This window comes from Megalobrama amblycephala, linkage group LG10 (assembly GCF_018812025.1).
Source record: "Megalobrama amblycephala isolate DHTTF-2021 linkage group LG10, ASM1881202v1, whole genome shotgun sequence".
NCBI lineage: Eukaryota > Metazoa > Chordata > Actinopteri > Cypriniformes > Xenocyprididae > Megalobrama > Megalobrama amblycephala.
Window position 1 is genome coordinate 21,352,491 of NC_063053.1, and position 26,793 is coordinate 21,379,283.

Sequence of the window (26,793 nt, forward strand, 5' to 3'; positions counted from 1 at the left end):
TTTTTCAACATGTAGCTATCCTATTTGGAAGGGGAAAAAAAAAAACTTACTGGATTATGTTGGACTGATGGAAAAAGGGTATTATACAACATACAAAAAGCCAGGACTACATGAGACTACATGGTATAATGGAATGCGTTTAACTCATATCCGCCAGTAATCGATCACTAGAGGGCGCTCTGTATCTGTTACCCACAAACATTCAAGCGTGCCTTAACATCACTGTCAATTTAGATTGTGAAAGAGTGCAAGCAGGGAAAAATGCTTAAAAAAATGCTAAGAAAAAAAATTGCATACTGCGTAATAATCGTTTGCAAAATGTCAACATACTTCTACCAGTAATTATGTAACCATTCAGCTGTCAAATATTGTAGAGTGAAAGATTATTCCTTTTGCGAAATATTAAAATGGATTAAATAATAACATAATAACAATCTTTAAAATCTCAAAATAGTTTTTCTTTTACTCTACAAACTAAGTCAATCCTGTCAGATCTATAATTTATTTGGAGGCCCCGCCCTCTGACCATGCGATTGGCTGACGCAGACGTTCTACTACAGCTGATGATTGCCAATGGTTTATTGAACTGTCAGTCAAGCCCGTTCAGACGTCTAGTAGTTGACTGATATAGTGAGAGCAGCGCGCTGGAGAAGTGAGTGGATGTATGTGTGTGACTTTCATCTCATCTTCTGGAGGTCTTGCGGAGAAAGGAATCACTTTGTATGGCTGGATTTTTGTGGATGATGCATATATTGGTTTTCTTTTTTTAACCATGTCGTATTAACTTCATAGGAGTCATGCATAACTATTTTGGAGCTTGTTTCTCAATAGTGTTACTGATTTTGACGTTTTGGACTGAGGTGAGTTAAACTTCCTTAAGCCTTTTTTAAGTCCACTTTTACCTTCACTGTCTGTAAAGTCCATAGATTAAACAACCGATTTACATTGACCTGAAACTCATTCATTTTTGTCAAATTAGATTTGGGGATTCTTGTCCTAATAGAATTATCCTTCTGTCAGTGGAATCATGTGATCCTCAAAGTTTAAAGGCGTTTTAAAACCAGTCCGCGCACACTGTAATGGACCTACTTTGAAACTTTAAGCATTGCCTAAATTAATAATACTGTAAAGTGCATATTTCATTATTGCACGAGCCTGTTTGCTGCGAGTGCATTGGTAGGTGTTTCTGCAATAGCCTACCTGTAGAACCATACAATCACTCCTTAAACACAAATGCAAGTCAATTCACTATTTATTAAGTTGCATGTGCTGTTTTGTATATGAATGGGAACAAGACAATTTATTCTATGCAAACTTACAAAGCCAAGCTGTTTGTAATTTATATTTTAACTTCTGTTTATGTTATTTTTAGGTGTGCCAGTCGTCGGGTTATTTAGAGCTCCAGTTGATCAGCGTGGAGAATGACAAGGGTGAGCTCGCGAATGGAAACTGCTGTGACGGCGCGCGGAGCGCACAAGACGGTCTGTGCGACCAGGACGAATGTGACACGTACTTGAGAGTGTGTCTAAAGGAATACCAGGTGGAGGTCACCACATCTGGCTTTTGTACTTACGGCACTGGAAGCTCGAGCGTGCTCGGAGGGAATACATTTCAGTTGAAAGGATTCAATGGAAACCCAAACAAGGCCAATGACCTCGGGACCGTTATCATCCCCTTTCAATTCGCCTGGCCGGTAGGTGTTTACCGATACTCTCTTTCATCAGCTCTTCAACAAACAAATACTTTTTTGTGAACACTTTCTACCTCTATGACGCTGTATATAGTTATTTGGAATATTTTATATAGACTGTTTAAAATTCTGCTCGATTTTATGAGTTTTCAGAACTTGAATTTCCATCAGTAGCCTAATTAAATTCAAAGGTATCAGAGAAAGTGCAATGAAGACTGGACGTAAGGTTGAATAAATTTAAGTAGGCCTATTAAGGTGTTCATATTGTATTTGAAAGCATATAATAGGCTTATAACAGGAGTATCAAAAATTAAGATTGTATATCCAGCTGGTAGCTTGTTTATTGTTGGTCCAACTAGCTAACGACCAGTTTAGACCAGCTACAAACCGTGTTCCAAAGCTAGATTTTACAGCAGTTGGCCAAGACGCCCAAGTGAAACATGCTTGGTCTTAACAACACCAACTGGTAGCCTGCGCATTAAACACTCATTGCAAAGCAAATGTTTGACTCGGTGGAAAGAGGAGAGCTCGGTGTCACCGTGGTCACTGGCGTTAATCGTAGAGATGATGAGTAGGGCATCTCCGGTAACGGCGCGCGTTTGGCTGAGCGAGCGGCGGCTGGTGCGTGTCTCTCGCGCGCGCTGAGTATACAGTTACACGCGTAACTGATGGTGTCGTATTTATAGGACGTAGTGTGTTTTACTTCATGTGGACGGGGCTGCAAGAAGACCATGCATTGCTGTATTGTATTTCTATCTATCTATCTATCTATCTATCTATCTATCTATCTATCTATCTATCTATCTATCTATCTATCTATCTATCTGTCTGTCTGACTTAAGTTTCTTCTCTTTTTTTAGCAGGGGGTCTACACCATTTACAACAAAATAGTTGCTACAGTTGAGTTTGCTGTAGTAAGGAATCAAGAAACTGTCACATTTTCAATGAAATACATCTTAGCAGCATCTTAGCATATTTTTCTTTTCTTAATGAAAGAATCATAAGATATGGTGAAGGGCACCAGAATGCTCACAAGAATGCTGTTTTGGGCAAAAATGAGATTGTATATTTTTTTTTTTTTAAGAAAGGCACAATTTACACAAGACAGAGTTCTTGACTAGAGCTGGCATGCTCATTGAGTGATATCACAACCCAAGAGATAGAGAAGAGAAAGAGAGAGGCAGTGGGAGTTGTCTACACGATCATGTTTCAGATAGCAGCATTGTCGCTAAATAGACCAGAACAGATAGATTGTAAGATAACGCAAGGCACGTTACTGTGGGTAAAACATTTAACTCAAACCACACAGAGTTTACATCAGTGTGAGTTTGTTGCTGTTGTTTTAAACCTGGTAAATCTGTTTTCAAAGAAGTGAAAAACGCTGAATCACTGCATTTAGGTCTTATTTGCTTCCAGATTTCAGCCGTGGTGATAACAGTAGCGTTGTGGTGAGAGCTGCCTGTGTTCTTATGTTATGTACACATGCCTTTTAAAGTGGTTTTGTTTTAAACACACAGCAATTGCCCAATGGAAGATAAAATCGTAGACACAGTAATGTACGGAGATGTTTTGGGACTGTGCATGAATATTTGTACATCTCTGCAGTGGTTCTTCAGTTAATCCCAACTTCAATCAACTTCTGTCTGTCTGTCTGTCTATCTATCGTTCTATCGTTCTATCTATTGTTCTAGCTAGCATGCTTACAATAGATGTTTATTTTATTTTGTTTATTTGCTCTCTTTTCTGGTGTGCTCAAGAACATCTGTGTTTTTCCAATCACCATAGGCTATAACATACTTTTTTCTATTCAATTTAGGACTGTTTTACGGGTGACAGACTCTGTCTTTTGAGTCTACTTAAGTTTAGTTTTAGGTCTAAACTGTGTCTCAGAACCGTTATCTGGTCACCCTCTTACGAATAGGTCTATAAGTGCTGTTTCAACCGTTTGGCAGGTGAGTCGTTTGAGCAACTGATTTCACACTCAGCTGGTGCACATGTGAGGATTCCTCTCTGCTGTAACTGCTGAAGTCTGTGTAGTCTGCAGTTATGTGTTAACACTGGTGAAGACAGCCCATAGTAGGAAGGAAATCCTCCTGCTGTGATGTTTAATAGTTATTTCTGGAACTGGCAAACCACAAAAACAAACACTTGCTAATGGGAATAATCCTCCCATAATGTTCTTCTCTGCAGCTTGTCTGCCTTTAAGTCTTCACAAATTCTTCAATAACGAATAGGAATGATAGTAGACAATATACTGTTTGATACAGTTGCATCAACGCACTCTGCACATCATCATTGTTATTTAGATCAACATCAGCTGATTTGAAATCTGTCAAGACACTTGCATCTGCCATTGTCCGTAGTTTCTTGGCAAATCGGGTGTGCCAAGGGAGGGACGCAGTTTACGGAAGGTGATGTTTATGGGCCTTATAAGTCCTGCTGTGCCTGACGTCCTACAGCTGTAAGATCTTTGATTCTCTTCCAGCATACCATCTTTTGTTTTTGGATAAAAAAATCTTGTCCCACTAAGCACACACAAACACACACATACCACTTTTTTTTTTCTTTTCCAAGTAAGAGCTCCCCAAGTTCATGTTCTGTTTCACGATTAGGATGTTTTCAGTCTTTAATCTAAACCACAAATACACAGTCAAGAGAAGAGATATTTTTACAATCCAAACAGGAATGTACAATAACAATGTATCTTTACCAAAGATAACATTAGCTCTTTTTAAAGCAGTCAGTGTATCTGGTTGTTTTGAGATATGGGGTCAGGCCACTTAAATTACTGAGTCTTTGTCATTTATGTTTCTGTTTTATATCACATAAATGTGGACCTGCCAAGAAGCTGCACTGAAAGTTTTACTAAAAAAGAGAGAGGGATGCTAGTGACAAACAAACTTGATTCTATCATTCTAAACAGTTATGAGGACCTGTATGACTAAATACTTGATCTCCTCTACTTTTTCCATTTATTTTTGTTGTTTAGTTTCAGATCTTTCCTGTCCTCCTTTCACCCCATCCTGCTTTCTTTAAATCTTGAATGAGTGTTGGGTCTCTTGTTTCACGACTGTTTCTTTCTCCTATTTTCTATGAGTGCTCAGTAGTTGGCTGAGCGTTAGATAACAGGTGTTTGATGCAAACCTGCATTGTGTTTTTCATCTGAACTGTGATGTCGTCTGCTGGTTACAGGAATGATAACATTTGCTATTTGACTATCAGACGTATTAATGCAAACATGACGTTTCAGGGCTGATTCTGAATCTTGCGCTTTGTTTTAGCTTCATGTTGCTACAGTTGAGTGTCTCATGCAAATGGGGGGGGGGGTGTTCTGGGGTGATCCGAGTCCCCCCACAAGACATTAGGCATTTAAGAAGTAAAAAAAAGACTTAGGGGGGTCCCCCAGATATTTTAATTTTAGTAAAGATAACAGACAAAGGCCTAAATGCCCCTTCTTAGGCTAATGACTTTCTTTGAGGGGTAATTTTCTCTCTCTCTATCTTTCTACTATATTTATCCATTCCACGTCGGGGCTTTTGTATTGCTTACATAAATCAGAAACATGCACTCATTTTTCATTATTTCTATTTTTTTTTACATTTTATAATTATTGTAAAGTAATCAAAACTGATTTGTGGCATCAAAACTAATTATGTTGAAAATAAGTCAAAATGATTGTGCATGACATTCTTTTAAATATGTGAAACTCATTCGCGAATAATTATTCCTGTGCCTCTGATGAATATGACATTAAGACTCTCCAGTGAGTTTGGAAGCTATCTGATTAGGCCTATACTGTTTTTTGAGACATTTAAATGTATTTGTAGTCATATGCTTTTTGTGGGTCTTCAAGTGCCTTATATCAAGTCAAGTCAAGTGACTTTTATTTTTATAGTGCTTTATGCAACACAGATTGTGTCAAAGCAGCTTCACAGTGATAAACGGGAAAATAAAATGAATCAATTATGGAAACTCAACTTTGGATATTCTGCTGTAAAGCAGCCCTAAAAGACAATAGTGTCATTATTTAGCTCAAATTTAGCTTATATGTAGTAGTCACCTGCTTCTTTTGCCATTTTTGCCCTATTGGGTCTGCTGCTTTATCACCCTCTAAATTGAGTATTACTTAGGGTAAGCCATTTAAAGGAAGAATAGTAGCTTATCTCTCTTTGTTATATCTCTGTTTGCCATTGCCTGGACTGAAAATGTAAACATTTTTATTCCTAAACAAAAAAGCCTGTAATTTTATGTAAGCGTGCTTTAATAAATGGTATATAGTTATGAACAGATATATATTTTTTAATTATAAATATATTTTATATTACACCCCCATAATACTTGATTCAATTTGAGCATTGCCTGCATGGTCCCTATCACTGAAGGGGAAAATTACAAGTAAATAAGGCTTAAATTTTGACTATGCCTTCAATTTTTGACTATGCCTTCAAGAGACTTGCGATGGACTTTTAAGGTGGGATAATAGCATAGCCTCATACAGCTACACAATGGTCTGATTTGTTTCTCATTTCTCTAAGATATTGAAATTATGTCACAGTGATTGTCTTGCTGCATGGCTACTAACTTTTAGGAGTCATTCACATACAGCGAGACACCTATATAAAGGAAAAACGATTAAAAAAAGAGTCTTAGAATGGCAGAACCCAACAAGACAAGTATGATGGCATTTTTACTACAATATTTCAGCCACACTCTTAAGTTTCAGGGCTCGATAATATTTTTATAATACATATATAAGGTAGTGATGATATTTTGTAGTTGTCCAGTAGTTGTCTGTCATTAGAATTGAGATTTATTTACAACCTTCAGGCTCTACCACCTTTACCCCTGACATGCATGTTTAATGTTTTCTGAAGAGTTTTGATTCAACTTTACGTATTGGTTATAAAATCAAAAACACATGTAGGCACCCCTAAAATGTAGTTGAATATGATTCATGTTGAAAAATAACATGAATCAAAATGTATTTTTTTTTGTTTTGTTTTTTTATTTCAAAATATGATTTAACTGTCTTTTTGTTCATGTCCAGTAAGAAAGTATGTTTAATGCAAGTGTTTTGTTGCTGGCCAATGACTGTTGAACTTTATTGTTACATCATGACGTGAGTTACGTGCGGGAGAAGGAAGGGAGGAGCATCGCACATGGCAAGAGAAGACTGCTAGAAATTTCACTGCGTGTGTTAAAAAGTGCATCATTTTGGAGACTTCATATATTTCTTTTAAATATACGGCCCAAAGTGTAGAGTAACGGTACTCGTTTTGTTTTCTGTTGTTTATTTAAAGTGTATTTCATTATTTTATTTTATTTTTTTGTCAACGCGCAGAGTCAAGTCATGTGTGAGTGTGACTAGGGCTTAACAGCTAGTGACATTTCAAGTTCGTAACAATAACTGTTGAGAAAGTTATTGGACATTCATGGAGTCATCGCATGTTGGACAGATCTTGTGGTTCGTCATGGGACGTGGATCTACTGGATTCATTGCGTGTTCGGGACTGCTCATGATGGGAAACAGTGTGTTCGTGGCGTACGTAATCTCAACATTGCTTCAATTTCATCGGATGGATGTAAGTGAATTCATTATCAAGACTGTTGAATGTGGATTACATTGAATTCGTCAGCTGTTAATGTGCACCAACGAACTGGGCCCCAACAGTAACAAAAGGAACACTATTTCGACTGCGTCACTGACTCGTGTATTTCGACTGCGTCACTGGCCCATGCATTTTGACTGCGTCACTGACTCGTGTATTTCGACTGCATCACTGACCCGTGCATTTCGACTGCGTCACTGACTCGTGTATTTCGACTGCATCACTGACCCGTGCATTTCGACTGCGTCACTGGCCCATGCATTTCGACTGCGTCACTGACTCGTGTATTTCGACTGCGTCACTGGCCCATGCATTTCGACTGCGTCACTGACTCGTGTATTTCGACTGCGTCACAGGCCCATGCATTTTGACTGCGTCACTGGCCCATGCATTTTGACTGCGTCACTGACTCGTGTATTTCGACTGCGTCACTGGCCCATGCATTTTGACTGCGTCACTGACTCGTGTATTTCGACTGCGTCACTGGCCCATGCATTTCGACTGCGTCACTGACTCGTGTATTTCGACTGCGTCACTGGCCCATGCATTTTGACTGCGTCACTGACTCGTGTATTTCGACTGCGTCACTGGCCCATGCATTTTGACTGCGTCACTGACTCGTGTATTTTGACTGCGTCACTGACTCGTGTATTTCGACTGCATCACTGACCCGTGCATTTCGACTGCGTCACTGGCCCATGCATTTCGACTGCGTCACTGACTCGTTTATTTCGACTGCGTCACTGGCCCATGCATTTTGACTGCGTCACTGACTCGTGTATTTCGACTGCGTCACTGGCCCATGCATTTTGACTGCGTCACTGACTCGTGTATTTCGACTGCGTCACTGGCTCGTGTATTTTGACTGCGTCACTGACTCGTGTATTTCGACTGCATCACTGACCCGTGCATTTCGACTGCGTCACTGGCCCATGCATTTCGACTGCGTCACTGACTCGTGTATTTCGACTGCGTCACTGGCCCATGCATTTTGACTGCGTCACTGACTCGTGTATTTCGACTGCGTCACTGGCCCATGCATTTTGACTGCGTCACTGGCTCGTGTATTTTGACTGTGTCACTGACTCGTGTATTTCGACTGCATCACTGACCCGTGCATTTCGACTGCGTCACTGGCCCATGCATTTCGACTGCGTCACTGACTCGTGTATTTCGACTGCGTCACTGGCCCATGCATTTTGACTGCGTCACTGACTCGTGTATTTCGACTGCGTCACTGGCTCGTGTATTTTGACTGCGTCACTGACTCGTGTATTTCGACTGCGTCACTGGCACATGCATTTCGACTGCGTCACTGACTCGTGTATATTTGACTGCGTGACTCGTAATATTGAACTGAAAGAGCTTGTATGTTGTGAAACACAGGTTTTTGAAGTGTATAATTGAGGTTGAGAGAAGTATTGTTTCATTTTCTTTACTGATTCTAGAGAAAACGGAGTGTTTAACTCTTACAGGTTTTAAATTGGTTATCTTAAAAGCAGATTGAGTACAGTGTTCTAAAGTACTGATGAAAAAGGTTAGGAATTCTACTTTAGAAAGCATAAAAGAGGAAAAAACATTCTGAGACTGAGAAGGTGATTTATATATTTTATTTTTTTGAGAAAATAAGTAATTTACATACCATTAGGTAAAAGTTTCTCTGTTTCCTTACAAAGGATAATATTTATTTTGCAGTTATTGTTTTTTTTAAAAAAACAGGGGGATTATTACCTTAATGTAAATACATAAATCTCTGTTATTCCTTTTCTCCTAAAAAGTTGCATTGTGGTATTTTATTAAGTTTGGCAAGTTAACTCATTTAACAAGGTACTGATTTTTGGGATACTATAAATAATTTTGTCTAATAAATTTTAGCAAAGTATTTCTTTCTAATTGGTATAGGGAAAAAGTTAATGACTATCATCATTTAAAGAGAAAAATACCAAATTCACTATTCAACTGACGGGAATCCAGGATTTTCTTATTTGAAAAATATAAGAATATATTTCTAATATTCTATGGTTAAGAATTGGGTTGCACACAGCTTATCCTTGGCTTATTGCTAATAAATAAACCACCACCTCTTTCATTGAAAATCGCACACAATGGAATAGCATTGTTAATTCTTTGCAATGGAAACCCAAGCACATTGGATATGAAGTGAATTTAGAACACAGGTGTGTTACCAACCTGCACATATCACATTCAGCTTTTAGGTGGAACAGTTCCTACGTGTGTGTGTGTGTGTGTGTGTGTGTGTGTGTGTGTGTGTGTGTGTGTGTGTACTGTGCATTGATTTGCATTTGACCTGAATCCTTATAGACTGGTGTGTTCACACCTGGTGTGAGTGTGTGTATGTTAATGAAAGGCACATTCTGGCTGGATTCTCACAATATACAGTACAGTACGTCCCCCTCACTGTCCTCTGATGTGTAAAATCTGTGGCACTGCCTGCTCAGTGTCACTTAGGAAGCGTAATTTATTCATTGCCTGTGTGTGCGTGTGTTCCTGTGTATCTGCTGGCATGTGTATATGCATGTGGGTGTCTTATTTCCCTCTAACTAAGGAAAGATAAAATCTTCCCCTGTCCTGCTCCTCCCTGGACTGGTGATTGGTGTCTGATGGCTGTCTATAGAGATTAGTAACTGTTTTTTACACTATTGACCAGAGGCCAGATTTACTAACAGCTTGTGCCAGTGCAAACCCTCTTTTGCCGATAAAAAACTACTGTCAAGATTTACTAAATACACGCAGTGAAAAATCAGCGCTGAAAAGGCATGGACAGTTATTTTTACGGCTGACCTTATTGCATATGCATTTGAGTTTCCCTTTTAGATGCAAAATTTATGGGAGGAGAGTATTTAAATGAATCATGCAAGGTGATTTACTAAGGTTTGAGCTAGTCAATTTACTGGTATTTTGCGCCATTATTTACCGCCCAAAAAAAGCATTTTTTAAACCACACGTTGATACGGGTGCATCTGTGTTCTTTAATTTGCACGTCATCGGTAGATCACAAGCAGAACTTTCCACTCCCATCTGCGCTTTTTTGGAATTGCGCTCTCATGCTAATTTGCCCTGTTTAGTAAATCTGGCCACAGATGTTTACATTAATATGCTCATGCTGCAAACTAATGCTACACAAAACCTTTCCCTTTCATTAGTGTGCTGACACTGATTCCTCAACTGTCTGTGGCAGTACTACAGGGCCAATTATTGTTTCATGTCAAACAAAATGTTTGTAAAAAATAAATAAATAAAATATGCATTAAACAAAATACAATATTGTTAACTTCAACCAAAGATAAAAAAAACTAGCTTCATTGTCCTTCCCACAGTAATCATTATTTTAATAGCATTGAAATGTAAGCATCATAAAGTATTTAAATACATTAATATTGCAGTACTGCATACACATAGTTCATTTAATTTTGTAAGATGATTATGGCCCTGTTTCCACCTGGTATGAAGATGTGTTTTGGTCGATTGGATCATAGGTGGATGAGGGAGACACATACCCGTTTACACCTGGTGTTGTAATCCGTCTCTTTTGTCCACTTTCAACCACTTCTGTCCTGATTTCTTCGAGGGGAGGGTCTATGGGCAGGTAAATGTATGGGCTTTTTCATATCTTTCCATCTAATGGACAATTTTTGTCTTCAAACCAAACTTTGGTCTCCAGCTGACAAACTTAAAATCCTGTCTGGCTTTAAAATCCATGTCTAGGCATTCAGTAGGCAGAGAGTAGACAGTCTTTTCTGGCTGTTTGAAAACATTCCACCACATGAGTGTTTCCACTATGAAAGCAATCCGGTTGAATGCATTTTCGACAAGTGGACAAGCTCAAAAAATTTACCACCCCGTTTACACCTGTATTTAGCATCGTCCACTTGTGATCCGATCGACCAAAACACATCCTTAATACCAGGTGGAAACAGGGCCTGTGAATAGTATGTGTGAACACATTTTGATCAAAAGAAAAATCTTATCAAAAGTGACAGTAAAGACATATATAATTTCAAATAAATGCTGCAATTTCTATGCATCAAAAACTTCTTAAAAACGGTATCAGGGTTTACACAAAAATATATGAAGTGTAATGATCAATAAATCAAAAAGTCAAGTATGGAGTCTGTTTGAAGTTTTCAGCAGGATGTGATGATTGCAAAGAGCTCCAGGCTAAATCGAATGAACTTTGAAATATTTTAGAGAAACAAAATGCAGAAGATCTGGCTCAGTATTTTCTGTAAGTTTTGCACATTTTAAAAGCGTAACCCTGTGCCCCTTTCACAATGTTATGATTGATTTTCTCAAGACATTGAAATTATGTCAGCTATTGTCTTGCTGGTTACTTACTTTTTTAGGGGGCCATTCACAAACTCACACAGGCACAGAGCAGCAGAATAGAAGAGAAAGATGGTGTGTCAAAGCAGATTTGACACTTGACGCTTTGAGACACCATGTGAAGTGCATGTTTACAAAGGAAAAACTGTTTAAAAAACCTCTGACATTCATGTTAAATGTTTTCTGAAGAGTATACTTATACGTATACTTTACGTATCTGTTGTAGCCTGTCCATTTACATGTAAAAATGTGCATATATAAATATCAAAAATACAAATAAATAAATAAATAATGTTGCTTAGAGGTTTTTATGAAAGGTCTTGCGATGGGAAAGAGTCTTTCCTTCTTACCATTTACTGCATGCACCTACAAGTTTGAGCGGTTTGGCTTCACTGATGGTAGCGTGCTGATTCACGCTTCCAGAGAAAAGATGCATGAGCGTCAGCACACAAAATCCATGGGCATGTTTCTCAAACCGTGCTGCTGCAGTAAACCTGATCTCTGCCAAAACCAAAAAATAAAATTTTTCAGCCAAACATAGACCTGCTAAAAACACCTCTTCAGAAATGTCCTGTGTTTTCCACAGTGGCTCTTTGAAACATAAAAACACTGTTTCCTTGCATTTGTTTTCTCAAAGTATTGGAAATCTGTGATTTTAAACCATTTGAAAGACATTTGAACAGACATAAGCTGAAGGAAAAATCTCTTTTAACTACAGAATCTTATTACATGTGTGCTACTCTGTCTTTTGTCTGTCCCAGAGATTTCTTCCTAATGTTTCAGACATTTCCTGAAATGTCTATCCAGGACAATGTGTGTAATCCCAAAAGAACTCAGGTTCTGTCAGATTAAAGGGAAGAAATGCTACTACCCCTTATTTGAGAAAGAACATGACCTCTCCCTCACCTCACAGTAAAATACTGCTGGTTCAGGAACCTTTTGAACCTTTTGAAGTCATTCCGCCAATGCTGTTAATCGACTTGACTTAGCAAACCATTTTCCCACGCAATGAATGAACTAAAGAACGTTGTTGAAGCATGTGTCTGTGTCGAAAAAACATGCATGCATAAACATCACACAATCATTTATGAATTTGTTGAGTGTGGCAGTGACCTGATGCACACTCATACAAACATCCTTGCACCATCTCATCGTTCATCTGGTTTATAACCGGGCTAATCAGTCACCAGACTGTGGGAACCAGGTTATTCACATTACTGTTATGACTTGCATCCTGTTAAAAAGGTACACACAGATATTCACACGCTATCTAAATGAGGACATAAAATAGAATAATTGAAAAAAAAAATCCCTAGATATTAGTATACTTGAATATTTTTTTCCTTTTTTTTTTCTTTGAGGATGTCTCTGGATGCCCTTCTATGTTTTGTGAGGTTAATATGAATTCATAAACATTAAAAATCATACTGACCCCAAACTTTTGGATGGTAGTGTAATCTTTTACTTCGACTCTGTAAGCAGACTAATAGGAACTGTGTATGTCTGTGCTTCTTGTGCCATTGTTTTTTTGGACTGTGTATTATTTCATTGATATTTTCTGTTTGTCTTTTGCATAGACTTTGACTGTGGAGTCCTATATGTCTGTGTATATTAGCTAACCATCTCTTTCTTTCTATCTCCTAGCTAGCGTACACTTTGATCGTGGAGGCTTGGGACTGGGATAACCAAACGACCACCGACAACAGTGAGTAATGATTTCCTAACACCTTGACACACACCACCGTGTATTTCTACATACACATTCTTTAAAGGATTAGTTCTCTTTCAAATGAAAATTACCCCAAGCTTTACTCACCCTCAAGCCATCCTAGGTGTATATGACTTTATTCTTTCTGATGAACACAATCGGAAATATATTAATAAATATCCTGACGCATCTAAGCTTTATAATGGCAGTGAGCGGGACCAATGAGTATGAGCTGAAGAAAGTGCCTCCAATCACATCCATCCATCATAAACGTGTACTCCACACAGCTCCAGGGGGTTAATAAAGGCCTTCTGAAGCGAAGCGATGCATTTGTTTAAAAATATATACATATCTAACAAGTATGAAGTAAAATATCTAGCTTCTGCCAGACCGCCTTCCGTATTCAAGTAGGGAAGGCGTAGAACATAGCGTAAACCTTTTGAACTGCGAGAGGTGTTACACTTTCTTTCTAAGTTGAATACGGAAGGCGGTTTGGTGGATTTTTTTACACAAATGCATCGCTTCGCTTCAGAAGGCCTTTATTAACCCCCCGGAGCCGTGTGGAGTACGTTTATGATGGATGGATGTGGATGGAGGCACTTTCTTCAGCTTTATACACGTTGGTCCTGCTCACTGACAAGATGTATAACAGCAAACATTCTTTCTGAAGTGAGATACAAGATGTATAAAGTTACTCAAGCCAATGCCAATGTAGATGTACTGATCCATTAGCTTGGGTTTTGCAGTATGTTGTGCTTTATGTGACTATTAAAGGGATAGTTCACCCAAAAATGAAAATTCTGTCATTAATTACTCACCCTCTTATTGTTCCAAACCCGTAAGACTTTTGTTCATCTTCGGAACACAAATGGAAGATATTTTTGATGAAATCTGAGAGCTTTCTGTCCCTCCATAGACAGCTACACGACTACCACTTTGACACTTCAGAAAGTTCATAAAGAGATTACAAAACTAATCCATAAAAATTAAGCGGTTTAGTCCAAATTTTCTGAAGAGACTTGATCGCTTTATATGATGAACAAATTTAATTTAGGCTTTAGGTTAATTTAGGCATAGTCACTAAAATTTATTTCTAATTGAATTGCTTTATTCATTAAAATGCATTACATCAGCATCATAAGCACACATGGTAATCATAGTCATTACAATTCACTATATTACACAATGACTATTATTAAGTAGGTCTACTTCTACACATTTTCTGCTGGCAATGCTGTAAATGAGTCCTACCTTTCACTGCATTCCCTACTCTGCTTATAAAATAACATTTTTCTCATAGTAAAATCTACATATAGTTCCCAACAAAAGTATTGTTTAGAGTAAAACATGTTAAGAATTAGCGGACAGGCAGTCAAATAATTAAATGATAAGCTATTTCCTCACAAAAGAGTTTTTTTTTCAGCTTAGTGAAGCCTTTCTTCCATTGACATCCAATAAAAAAACAACGGCCTCTGGTCTCCTTCCTTGCATATAGCATTAGCAGTTACGCTTTTTTCGACTAAGGTTGCAGTCTTGCCTGCAAAGTGGCTTTGACAACTATAATGATAATGGCAGAAAAAGAGTACAAGCAGTTAAAGTTGCAGACGACAAACCTGCTGCACGCTTTGAATAAACAGAGTGTTGTCGTTTGTTGGTGTAGACACTAATATAGTTATGTTGTTGTGGTTATCTTTAGTTATCATTATTGGTGTGAATGGGCCTTGCCCAGCCTTACACAAGCTCCACCTATGTACAGATTCCTCCTCATTTTAACTGTGAGGGAGACTACTTCCTTTTTTCATGTTTTCACACAGCAAAATGCTGTATTTTTCTTAAAAAAAGAAAGCAGGTGGACAGGGTGGCCGATCAGAGTATTAAGTCAGAGCTGGATTCCTGTGTTCTGACGTGTCTTTGAACCATTAAGGGTTACGGGCAGGTCCATAAAGAATGTGCATACACAGATTTCAGCAGAAAATTACACAGGTTTCTGCAGAATTTAAATGCCCATCATTCCACATATTCTCACTACATGCTCACATTTAAATAATTTGGCTAATTTGATCTACATTATTTTAAAAAGGATAATACTCCATTATAGACACCTTTAGTATAGGTTTAAAAGTCCACTTTTGTCTTGTCCACCCAAGCAAAACAAAAATAAAGAGCTGTATCTAATGGAAAGCAGTGTTAATGAAAAACAAACTCAAAAAGCACTTTTTACACAAAAGGGGCTGTTTACACAACACTAAAAATATAAAACTTTTTATACGTTTTGGCCATTCATTTATACGACAACATCTTCCACATTGCAAAAAGCATGAATACAAGCAGATTCCATTTGGGCCTTGTTAATACTGCATTTATAATTGTAGGAGAGATTCAGAGACTCATTTATTGGACTTTTTTGATCAGAAAGCACTGCAGTCCACTGTCATGGTATGGATACCCAGTGTGCAGGACGTTAACACATGGTGTGAATGTTGATGTGTGTGTATGTGTGTTGTCTTAAACAGATGTGTCCTGTTTTCCTCTTCTCCTCCTGTGGTTCTCCTTTGCTCCATAATAGAGGATGACTCTGACAGGAAGTACCATTAATGAAGGAATTCATGTTCTGGGTGTTGGCTGATCATTTACAAGCAATGTACTCTATAAACCCTAACAAGCTGAATAAACTTAAAGAATTTTAGTTAATTAATTACCTTGAAGAAATTAAGATACACTGCCTTTCACATGATTGGGGTCTAGCGTTGTCAAAAATATCGATTTTGATATGTATCGATACTGAAATATCTGAAACGATTCTAATACTCCTTTCTGCAGTATCGATACACTGCAGATTTCTCGCTTACACCAGAAGCACACAAACGTAATAAAACCGCCTCTGACATGCAGCTCACGAGTGCCAAACTGAGCTCTTTTTCATGACTTGTTAACAGTGAAATACACACAAAAACAATGCCATCTTGGTGAGTATTAACATAAACACAGTCGGTTATGTAACAGTCCAGAAAGAAAATGCATGTGTAACTTTATTTTGCATCCGTGAATGCATCAGGTCTTAAAGGGACATCAGCCTGGTAGTGTGTATTTTAAAAACATAATCAATAAGCTGTTCATCTAATGTGGTCTTCACAATGAGAAGTGAAGTAAACAAAGCATTAGACTTAACTCTGGTTTGCAATTAAAAAGTTTGTTTGGTTGAATTGGTTAAAACATCAAAAGCTAAGCAATACTGAGAATGGACTGGAGATTCATGCATTTGACTGGATGGGGACAGTTTATGTTAGAAAGTAAACTGTTATTTTATGTGTTTTTGGGAAAAACAATTGAGGTGGACATCAGTTAGTGCTGAAGTCACTGTTAAGTGAGGATTTATAATCTGGAGGTTACTGGTGTGGTGATGACTGGAGTCTGTGGTTTGGTCAGAAACAAAACTGAACTGCTCTATAATAAGCAAATCCTGATCCATTATATTTAATAATGTCTTACTGTAAGACCTATATTTATCTTATAAGAACAAAGTCTATTTTACGGAAAAGTAAAGAAACAGAGAATATAACGTATAAGCACATGTCTCCTTCAGTCCTCAAGCACACAGCATCGTTTTATACCTTTCCAGACACTTTACAGCAGATTTGAGTATTTGTATAGGTAAGTTTATGTTTATTTGTGTTTGAATATCTAGTGGGGCAGTTTGTTGCAAGTGTGCTAGTGCCCTTAATGTGGAAGGGAGGTCATTTTAGCATGCAAATGGAACCTGTTTATATTCAGCGTGTCATGTTTAAAGTCCCTGGAGAGAGTTTGGGCCTAAACAAAGAGTATGAGGTCATTGCCTTGTTAAGACATTAATTACTGTTACTGTTACTGCTGCTCGTTTTTTTCCACACATGTCTGAGCTAATTATTGTCTGAGCAGCTGCAATGCTACTATTCTTCACACACACGTACAAACAACTACACCACCGCCAATTAATCATAAAGCAAAGGGCTACTGACAGGACTGGCATGAATATACTCTCTCACAAATACACATGACACTAACAAGGCATTGATATGTTCACATACACAACTTTGTCAGATAATTGTCCTCTGACTTTCTGAAACTTAGCGCAGGGCCTTGCTTGGCATTTGCTTTAAACGTAGACTAGATCTCACACAGACAGACCATGAGCAAGATCTAGTCTGCATTTTTTTGAGATGATCACCCAGGTGACAAGATGATGAGACATCAACTGGTAAAGAGGCAGTAAGAGTTTGTGAATGTTCCTGATGCATTACTGGTGGAGTTTGCTAACAGATACGTTAGCATTAAAGGTGGTTGTTATTTCTTAAAGGCATTTGTTTTACTACCGTTAGCTGCAAAAAAATGTTTTTCTATGCATTGGTATTTTAATGAATTATTTGTAACATTTAATTAATGCTACTTAATCTTTAACATGATTATTTAATTTTTTTCATTTAATTATTTAATTATATATTTCATTATAAATTATATTTTTAATGCTGTTTTACAAAATATTTTTTATATAAATATTTTTTTATTATTTTTTATAAAAGTTCCCCTATTATGCTTTTTCAAATATTAGCTTTCATGTAGTGTGTAATATATCTGTTTGTAAAAGGTCTACAAATTTTTTAAAGATCAAAGTGCACGACAAATAAAGTTATTGTCTCCTAAAAGAAAGAATCGATTCTGAACTGCCGAAATGAGTCAGCAATTCCAGTTTCACTTCCTGTTACATACCTACGTAACAATGTAACAAATTTGCATAATGGCAGCCTGTTGTCTTCATTGGCTGCCCTCAAACGACGTCTACTTTGACCCGTCCTCAAACACTGTACAGGTGCTGGTCATATAATTATAATATCATGAAAAAGTTGATTTATTTCACTAATTCCATTCAAAAAGTGAAACTTGTATATTATAATCATTCATTACACACAGACTGATATATTTCAAATGTTTATTTCTTTTAATTTTGATGATTATAACTGACAACTAAGGAAAATCCCAAATTCAGTATCTCAGAAAATTAGAATATTGTGAAAAGGTTCAATATTGAAGACACCTGGTGCCACACTCTAATCAGCTAATTAACTCAAAACTCCTGCAAAGGCCTTTAAATGGTCTCTCGGTCTAGTTCTGTAGGCTACACAATCATGGGGAAGACTGCTGACTTGACAGTTGTCCAAAAGACGACCACTGACACCTTGCACAAGGAGGGCAAGACACAAAAGATCATTGCAAAAGAGGCTGGCTGTTCACAGAGCTCTGTGTCCAAGCACATTAATAGAGAGGCGAAGGGAAGGAAAAGATGTGGTAGAAAAAAGTGTACAAGCAATAGGGATAATGTGGGGGAGATTCACAAAGAGTGGACTGCAGCTGGAGTCAGTGCTTCAAGAACCACTACGCACAGACGTATGCAAGACATGGGTTTCAGCTGTCACATTCCTTGTGTCAAGCCACTTGAACAACAGACAGCGTCAGAAGCGTCTCGTCTGGGCTAAAGACAAAAAGGACTTGACTGATGCTGAGTGGTCCAAAGTTATGTTCTCTGATGAAAGTAAAATTTGCATTTGCTTTGGAAATCAGGGTCCCAGAGTCTGGAGGAAGAGAGGAGAGGCACACAATCCACGTTACTTGAGGTCCAGTGTAAAGTTTCCACAGTCAGTGATGGTTTGGGGTGCCATGTCATCTGCTGGTGTTGGTCCACTGTGTTTTCTGAGGTCCAAGGTCAACGTAGCCGTATACCAGGAAGTTTTAGAGCACTTCATGCTTCCTGCTGCTGACCAACATTATGGAGATGCAGATTTCATTTTCCAACAGGACTTGGCACCTGCACACAGTGCCAAAGCTACCAGTACCTGGTTTAAGGACCATGGTATCCCTGTTCTTAATTGGCCAGCAAACTCGCCTGACCTTAACCCCATAGAAAATCTATGGGGTATTGTGAAGAGGAAGATGCGATATGCCAGACCCAACAATGCAGAAGAGCGGAAGGCCACTATCAGAGCAACCTGGGCTCTCATAACACCTGAGCAGTGCCACAGACTGATCGACTCCATGCCACGCCGCATTGCTGCAGTAATTCAGGCAAAAGGAGCCCCAACTAAGTATTGAGTGCTGTACATGCTCATACTTTTCATGTTCATACTTTTCAGTTTGCCAAGATTTCTAAAACTCCTTTCTTTGTATTGGTCTTAAGTAATATTCTAATTTTCTGAGATACTAAATTTGGGATTTTCCTTAGTTGTCAGTTATAATCATCAAAATTAAAAGAAATAAACATTTGAAATATATCAGTCTGTGTGTAATGAATGAATATAATATACAGGTTTCACTTTTTGAATGGAATTAGTGAAATAAATCAACTTTTTGATGATATTCTAATTATATGACCAGCACCTGTAGTTATAGCTGAGGCCTGGATGAGTTTGGTTCGTGTTGTCGAATTGTCGACAAATCCACTTTGCATGTAAAGGTACATCCTCAAACTAATATTTGTTCCATCTGTATCATCTCAGTGAGCTTTAATGAGGTTTTACACATATGCAGTAAGGTGTATTTAGCACTTTCCAAAGTTTTGGTGTAGATATGAATCTTTTGGAAAATGCTTGAAAATGCTAGTTTGGACGGAGAGCGTTTTTAAAACAAAAACGCCATTTTAAAATGTATCCGGATTCACGAGTTCACACATGCAAATAATCAGAGTAAAAGTACGCATATTTGGCATGCTGTACGGGGCTCGGTATTTGGCCCAAACCCAGAGAACTCCCCCCGTATTCTTGGCTGTGATAGGAACCTGCCAAGAGTGAGTCGGGGTAGAGGAGGGATGCTGAAAACTGTCGAGGAACATAAGTGAGTCAGATGCGTATACATATATATATACGTATATATATATATATATATAGGCCTCCTCTCATTCTGACTGGAGAGATCATTTGAACATGTTCCTCCCGAACTTTGTTAATAAAACATAATTTAATGTAGACGTAGCCTCAGATATGGTAATAGGTGTTTCGTTTTCGACACGTTCTGTAAGCGGTAGACAAATCAAAACAGACTGGACCATCTGGCCAATCAGAGCAGAGTAGGCACTCAGAAAGGAGGGGTTTAGTAGAGGCTGAATCTTCAAACAAAACGTTTTCAGACTCTGTAAGAAATAAGGTGATGTGCAATGTATATTATGAGGAAATTAAAGTGTTTTTTGATCGTTGATGCGTGTAAACCTGTTGTAGGAGAAAACAAAAAGCAAAATTAGGAACCTTTAAACTAGCATAATAGGGGCACTTTACAAAACTTTATGTCTTGCAAAAGTTGCATTTCTGTTTCTGTTTATATCTGTCAATGTTTTTGTTTCCTTGACACCAATTCATCATCATGCTGTCATACCTGCCTCGCGGTTTAATTTTATTACAGGTGTTTTTTGTAGTTAGCTCAAAGATGTAAATCAAACCTTGAAGTAATAAAAAAGTCTGGCTTTAGATGCAAGAAGTCGGTTTTGTTGTTTGCAGGGCATCAGGTAGCGGAGGCCCTTTGGAGGAGAGGGTTCCATGGGGCTGTTTACCTTTCAGGAAGTCTGTTTCTCCAGCCCTACGTTTGGACTCTAAACAGCTCTTTCTGGCCAGCAGGTCAACTGCATTGTTCACGTATCGTCAAGGGGCAGAGAAAGGGGTGTTATTGTGTTTCACTTGTACTGTAGTGCTGGCTGGTAGCTCGCTAGATGGTAATAAAGTGGATTAGTGAAAAAAATGCAAGAAGGAAGTGGAAGTTAAGAAAGGTGGGGTACATTATCATGGAGGAAAACTTGGTAATGTCAGAGAGAGAGTTGTGTAGTTATAAGGGAAAATATTTGGCCTTGTCCGATTCTTTGGTCTATTGTTTGTGATCTGTTATCGCTGTGGCAATAGGGGCCGAATCGCACCCATTGTGCTGGAGGCAGTGAAACAGAGCAAACTGGAGACAGACTGATGGAGAGATGTAAATAGGACAGAAAGAAAATAATAGGAAAGAAAAGAAACTAAGAAAAGACGCTTTGTTTCTAATCCTAACAGCAGCCATCATCTGCATTTCCTGAGGTTTTTCTTTATCTAAAGCTGTTGTTTTGAGTTAAAGAGAGTTTCTCAGAGCAAGGCTGAAGTTCTAGTGTTGCTTGAGCTCACGGGATAAATATGACTGATTACTTCGAGAGCTGTTCATCTACTTACCTGTTTGATAGTTAGGGCTCTTATCCATGTGTGTGACTGTGTTCTTGAGCTGGCTTATCTTTAGGGTCTCTCTCTCTCTCTCACACACACACACACACACACACACACACTACTGTGACTCTACCCAGTAACAGTCTCTAAGTGTCTCCTTCAGCTTATAGAGAGGGAGTGATTGGTGTGTATTTTTATAACTAATTGCTGTAGATGAATTAGGAGATGAGTACTAGTTTTTTTAGGTTTATAAGTGGGGGGAGAGTGAGAGGGGGAAGAGAGTACAGCAAAAGGGGGGATGGCACATTTGATATGAAAGAGCTCAACAAATTCCTTTTTTTAGTCAGAAAGTAGGAAAGTATGTCATAGCTTTTGTTCCACTTTTGGAATCGTGTGTCCATTTAAGGAAGAGAGCAAGTGGACTGAGATGGGGCGAGTGGGGTGATTTCGGCTGTGGGGAAGGAATCGTGAGGGAATGTGCACAAGGACGATTTATAGAGCACCTTGGCTAGCGGTCAAACATAACGACCTGTCAGAAATAACACTGCTATCTCTGATACATCCTCAGTTTTCTTGGGCTTTTTCAAATATATTCTGCATTCCTGTGGGAGTTTATATGTATATATATATGAAGACTGCAGATGCAAAAGCCTCTAAGTGCTGTCTGAAATTTTCTTCTAAAATAAGCATTTTTATCAAGCTTGTATGTTTAGGTTCAGTAATTTCACTTTATTGGCAATTAATAGGTCCTTTTCATTGCCATTAAAGTGAAATAACTGAACATCAACATAGAAGCTTGATAAAAATGCCCATTTTAGAAGAAAATTTCAGACGGCACTTAGAGGCTTTTGCATCTGAAGTCTTCATATATATATATATATATATATATATATATATATATATAATATATTTATTCAAAAGTTGTACACCATTCAAATACAATCAGATTTTTACAATTATAATTCTTATGTTTATTATAAATGATTTATCGGTGCACATCATTATTTTACATTAAACACAACATTATTATGTACCGATTGAAGAGAAGTTCATTCTGAGATATAGATCTCAAATATGAATATATATTTCAAAATGAAAATCATTCTTTTCGCACTGTAGATTATGATGTTGTGTGATGCCAAAATTAACTTTTACAGTTTAAAAGATCAATTTTAGTCCATCCAGGAAAAATATTATCATTAGTATAGTACCACTCACTGGTAATATGCAAATGAGCCTCTGGCCTCAGGTAGGTGATTGGGCCTCTGGTGATCATGTCACCCCTGATTCAGCCATATCCCTATCCCTGTCGTATCCCTAGACGATGATATTGCTAATTTAATCAGGTGTGAATTTCTTGTATGAAATGGAAAGTGCTGCAATGTGAGAATCTCAAGCCAACACCCACCTTCATGAACAGCATAGATTAGATTTGAATCATTGTTGAAGTTGTGTTCCCTCACTCTTTAAGACGCTGTTTGTCTTTTTCCCACACACCCAGTCCACCACACACACCCACATACAAACTTTCCCTCTCCCCTTCATTGTGACTGTAGTTGTTTGCAAGGTCACTGTGTTTCTCTTCGCTTCTCGAGAAGGAGTTTGGGTGTGTTTGTGTTTTCTTGAAGGGGGGGGTCTTCCTGGTCTGTTCCTGATTGTATTATTTCCTCACTGGCTCCCAAGCAGTCTGAGACAAGTGTGTGTGTTCCACTGAAGCAGGAAGATCGGCTTCATAATTGGCGCGCACACACACACACACATGCATATAAATCAATGTTTTTGTCTCTGTCACAGGTGATGATCTATTGATTGAGAGGAGTATTAATCGTGGAGAAATGAACCCCGGAGAGGAGCGACGGATCATTCCGTACAAAGGCCCAACAGCCAGCATCCAGTACAGCGTGCGTGTGCGCTGCGACCGATATTACTACGGCAACAAGTGCAACAAACAGTGTCGCCCCCGAGATGATTACTTTGGCCATTACACATGTGATCACTTTGGCAATATGCAGTGCATGGAGGGCTGGACCGGGCCAGACTGCAAGAAAGGTGTGCAAGTGTATACATGCATTCATAAGTAAATATATATTGATTTTGGTACATAATGCATACAGAGAGAAAGAAAAGTGGTGACAGCTGTTGTGACGTGTTCAGCAATGCAACAGGGTTCTGTTAAAGTCACAGTAAAATCAAAATTGCCTTTTTTTTATTGAACATTGCAGTGTTTATTATAAAAGATTTATCTTTACATATCACTATTTATTTTGTATTCATGTACCCTCGTAATCTTAACTTAATGATCTTCCCCTCCCCTTCACAATGACATCTCTTCTCCATGTGAGGGCACAACAATTATCGGGTCAAGATCACACCAATTAGCAAATGACAATGATCCAACAATCATCAAAATCTACTCTACTTTTATAGAGTAGAAAACAGACGATTTTTAGAAAACAGACGATCGCAACATTATTTCATGCCAACTTTAACTACATATTGTTAAAGTTGGCATTAAATAATGTTGCAATCGTCGATGATGTATATGTGCTGTATGCCACAATAATGTCACAATTATTGATAACAATTTGTAATATCAAGCATATCATGCTCTTTATTAACTCATTCGTCCATGTATTAACATATTAATAACTTTAATAAAGTTGTGCAGATATATTCACATACCACAATATAAATAATATAGTAAAATATCTTTCAATTGACACTTTATATCGATCATTGACATTTATGATCAAATTTTTAAGTTAAGTCCAGTTACGGTATCGAGCAGTAAAAACTACAACCAACAATACAACTGTAACACTGTGGTGCTGACGAAGGAGCACAGGGAAGAAACAGTCTTTAATATAATCCACAATGGAAAAGTCAGGAGATAGCAGGAATAATTACTCAAACACAACTATGTGCACATCGACAGTAACGGACAAAGAACTAAGGAAAACTCAGGGGTTAAATACATGGGGAGTAAAGAGGATACAAATTAGACAACAGGTGAATGACATCAGTAACTATGGGAACAAACTAGTGGCAGGAAAATGAGAACAAAAGAAACAGGTACAGAAGCTAAAACCAAAACACAATGAAAATAACATAATCCTGACAACAACCTCTGGCTGACCTCCAGCAATAAAATCGTTATAAGTGTGAACACCTTATTAGTGCTGTCATCTGTCACGGACTGTAAATTACATGTCTCAATGAAGGGAGAGCAAAGGAATATAATAAGGTTCATTCATATTTCTCTGTCTTTCAGCTATCTGTAAGCAAGGCTGCAGTGAGCTTCACGGAATCTGTGACACTCCAGGAGATTGTGTGTAAGTGTTAGCTGATCTCTCTCTATTCTCAGGTCGTGCATCCCGAAGAGATGAATGAGTCTGTTCGTTAGAGTAAAATTTTTTCGCACACACAACACACACATTTGCTTGTGTGCACAGCAGCTTTAAATAGTCCTGAATGAGCTGAGCAGACAACTGAAGGATAAAATGATAATATTAGCTCCGCCTCCCTTATGAATGTCTGAGTGGTTGGCTATTTTCAGAATGGAATACTGCGCAGTATATACAGCAGGGTTTTTCTAAATACATGAAAATGAATGCATTAAACATTTCACAGACTCTATGCTACTTTTCACTATTATAGTGAAATGACCTCACTATGTTTGTCTTGAATTTGGTCAGTTACCATCTTGGAAAAAAATGGACTCTGATATAGTGCACATTGTAAAATGGCAAATGTAGTAGGTTATCTGAGTATTACTGTACAGTACATGCATACTGAAAGATTACATAAAGTATGCTATACTGCAGAAATAGTATAGTATTGTAGTATGCTTGTTTTGGATATAACCACTGATCCCTCTCTCACAAGTGTGATGTTTCCTTTCCTCTGCGGTAATTTAGAAATCTTTTAAAGTATGTGAGGTGGAAATGACCTTTGACCAGCAGTCTGTCTGGAATTCATTGCTGTCTAAGATTAGGAAAGAGACAGAGGTCACGACCTGTGTCTGCTACTGGAAAGACATTTACACTCCTCTCCCCATGATACTCAGACTTCCCTCCCTCAGAGTTACTGTGGTGTACATGTGCAATGTGTGACAAAACTTTCTGTGTAAATAGAAAAGTTGTGTAATCATATAAAGTGCAAACACATAGTAAGTTGACATGATATAATAGGTTTTACTGCTGTACGATAAATGTGTTGATTAGTGTTGAATTCTGTTCTGTCACACACACACACACACACACACACACACACATGCTCATGCTCTACTGGCGTTGTAGGTGTAAGTACGGCTGGCAGGGCCCACTGTGCGATGAGTGTTTGCCGTACCCGGGGTGTATGCATGGCACCTGTGTGAAACCCTGGACGTGCACCTGCGAGAAGAACTGGGGAGGACTTCTCTGTGACAAAGGTAGGTTAAATTACATTCTTTTTTCAGCAAATATAGATGAAATTACAGTTTTTTATGATTGCTTAAGCACAATTTTAAAAACAAGGCTCATTTTGTCAAAACACTACACACAATTCACAGATCACACACACAAGTAGCAGAACACCTCAGTTCTTTTGCAAAATGAAACACATCATTCAAAACTTTACATTAATTTAACAAAACCAAACTTTGACACCGTATGGAACACACATGGTTCATACATTCAGATTCTGTTTGATTCATTTACACACTGCTGTGCTCAATCTTAAACTCTTGTAACTTTTACACTTTTCTAATGATACAGTCTGTTTTTTATTTTTTTCAGAGATATTGTTAGAGTAATGCACATGAATATACTGACAAAAAAACAAACAAAAAAACACAAGATTAGTACTGCACATTGATGAAAATATTTATTTCTCACCACATTGTAAAACCCATTCAATACATCCATGCCTTTCCAAAGGTTACATTTTGTACTGAAAATCAGAACATATTCTAAATACAATATATTACATGAACAAAAACATTTTTGTAGACGAAACAAAAGCATGATTTTAAATGAAAAAAACAATAGAAAAAACACCTGAGCATCATCTCTAGCCTAGCTGGATCTAGCCATAGCACTTCATCCACATCACAAGCGATGTCCTCTCACGCAAGACAGCGAGGGAAGAAAGGCGAATCCATCCTTGCACAGACCCTGCATCAGTTAGGTCAGGCCTTCTCTTGATTGAGGCATATCCTGACATAGGGCAGGAGATTGTAAAGCTTCCATGCCAAAAAAAAAAAAA

General features: G+C 38.1%; 1 protein-coding gene across 3 annotated transcripts in view; it reads left to right on the forward strand.

Moving 5' to 3' along the window:
- The first annotated feature begins 611 nt into the window (after positions 1–611).
- jag2a (jagged canonical Notch ligand 2a) overlaps positions 612–26,793 on the forward strand; it is a 47,191-nt gene continuing 21,009 nt past the window's right edge. For 2 of the 3 annotated variants that reach the window (XM_048205375.1, XM_048205376.1), the window contains exons 1-6: positions 612–860; positions 1,373–1,693; positions 13,288–13,348; positions 23,344–23,598; positions 24,821–24,881; positions 25,848–25,978. In XM_048205375.1, the coding sequence (XP_048061332.1) occupies positions 798–860; positions 1,373–1,693; positions 13,288–13,348; positions 23,344–23,598; positions 24,821–24,881; positions 25,848–25,978 (892 nt within the window). In that variant the 5' untranslated portion in view covers positions 612–797. The other variant, XM_048205377.1, reaches the window with a different exon arrangement.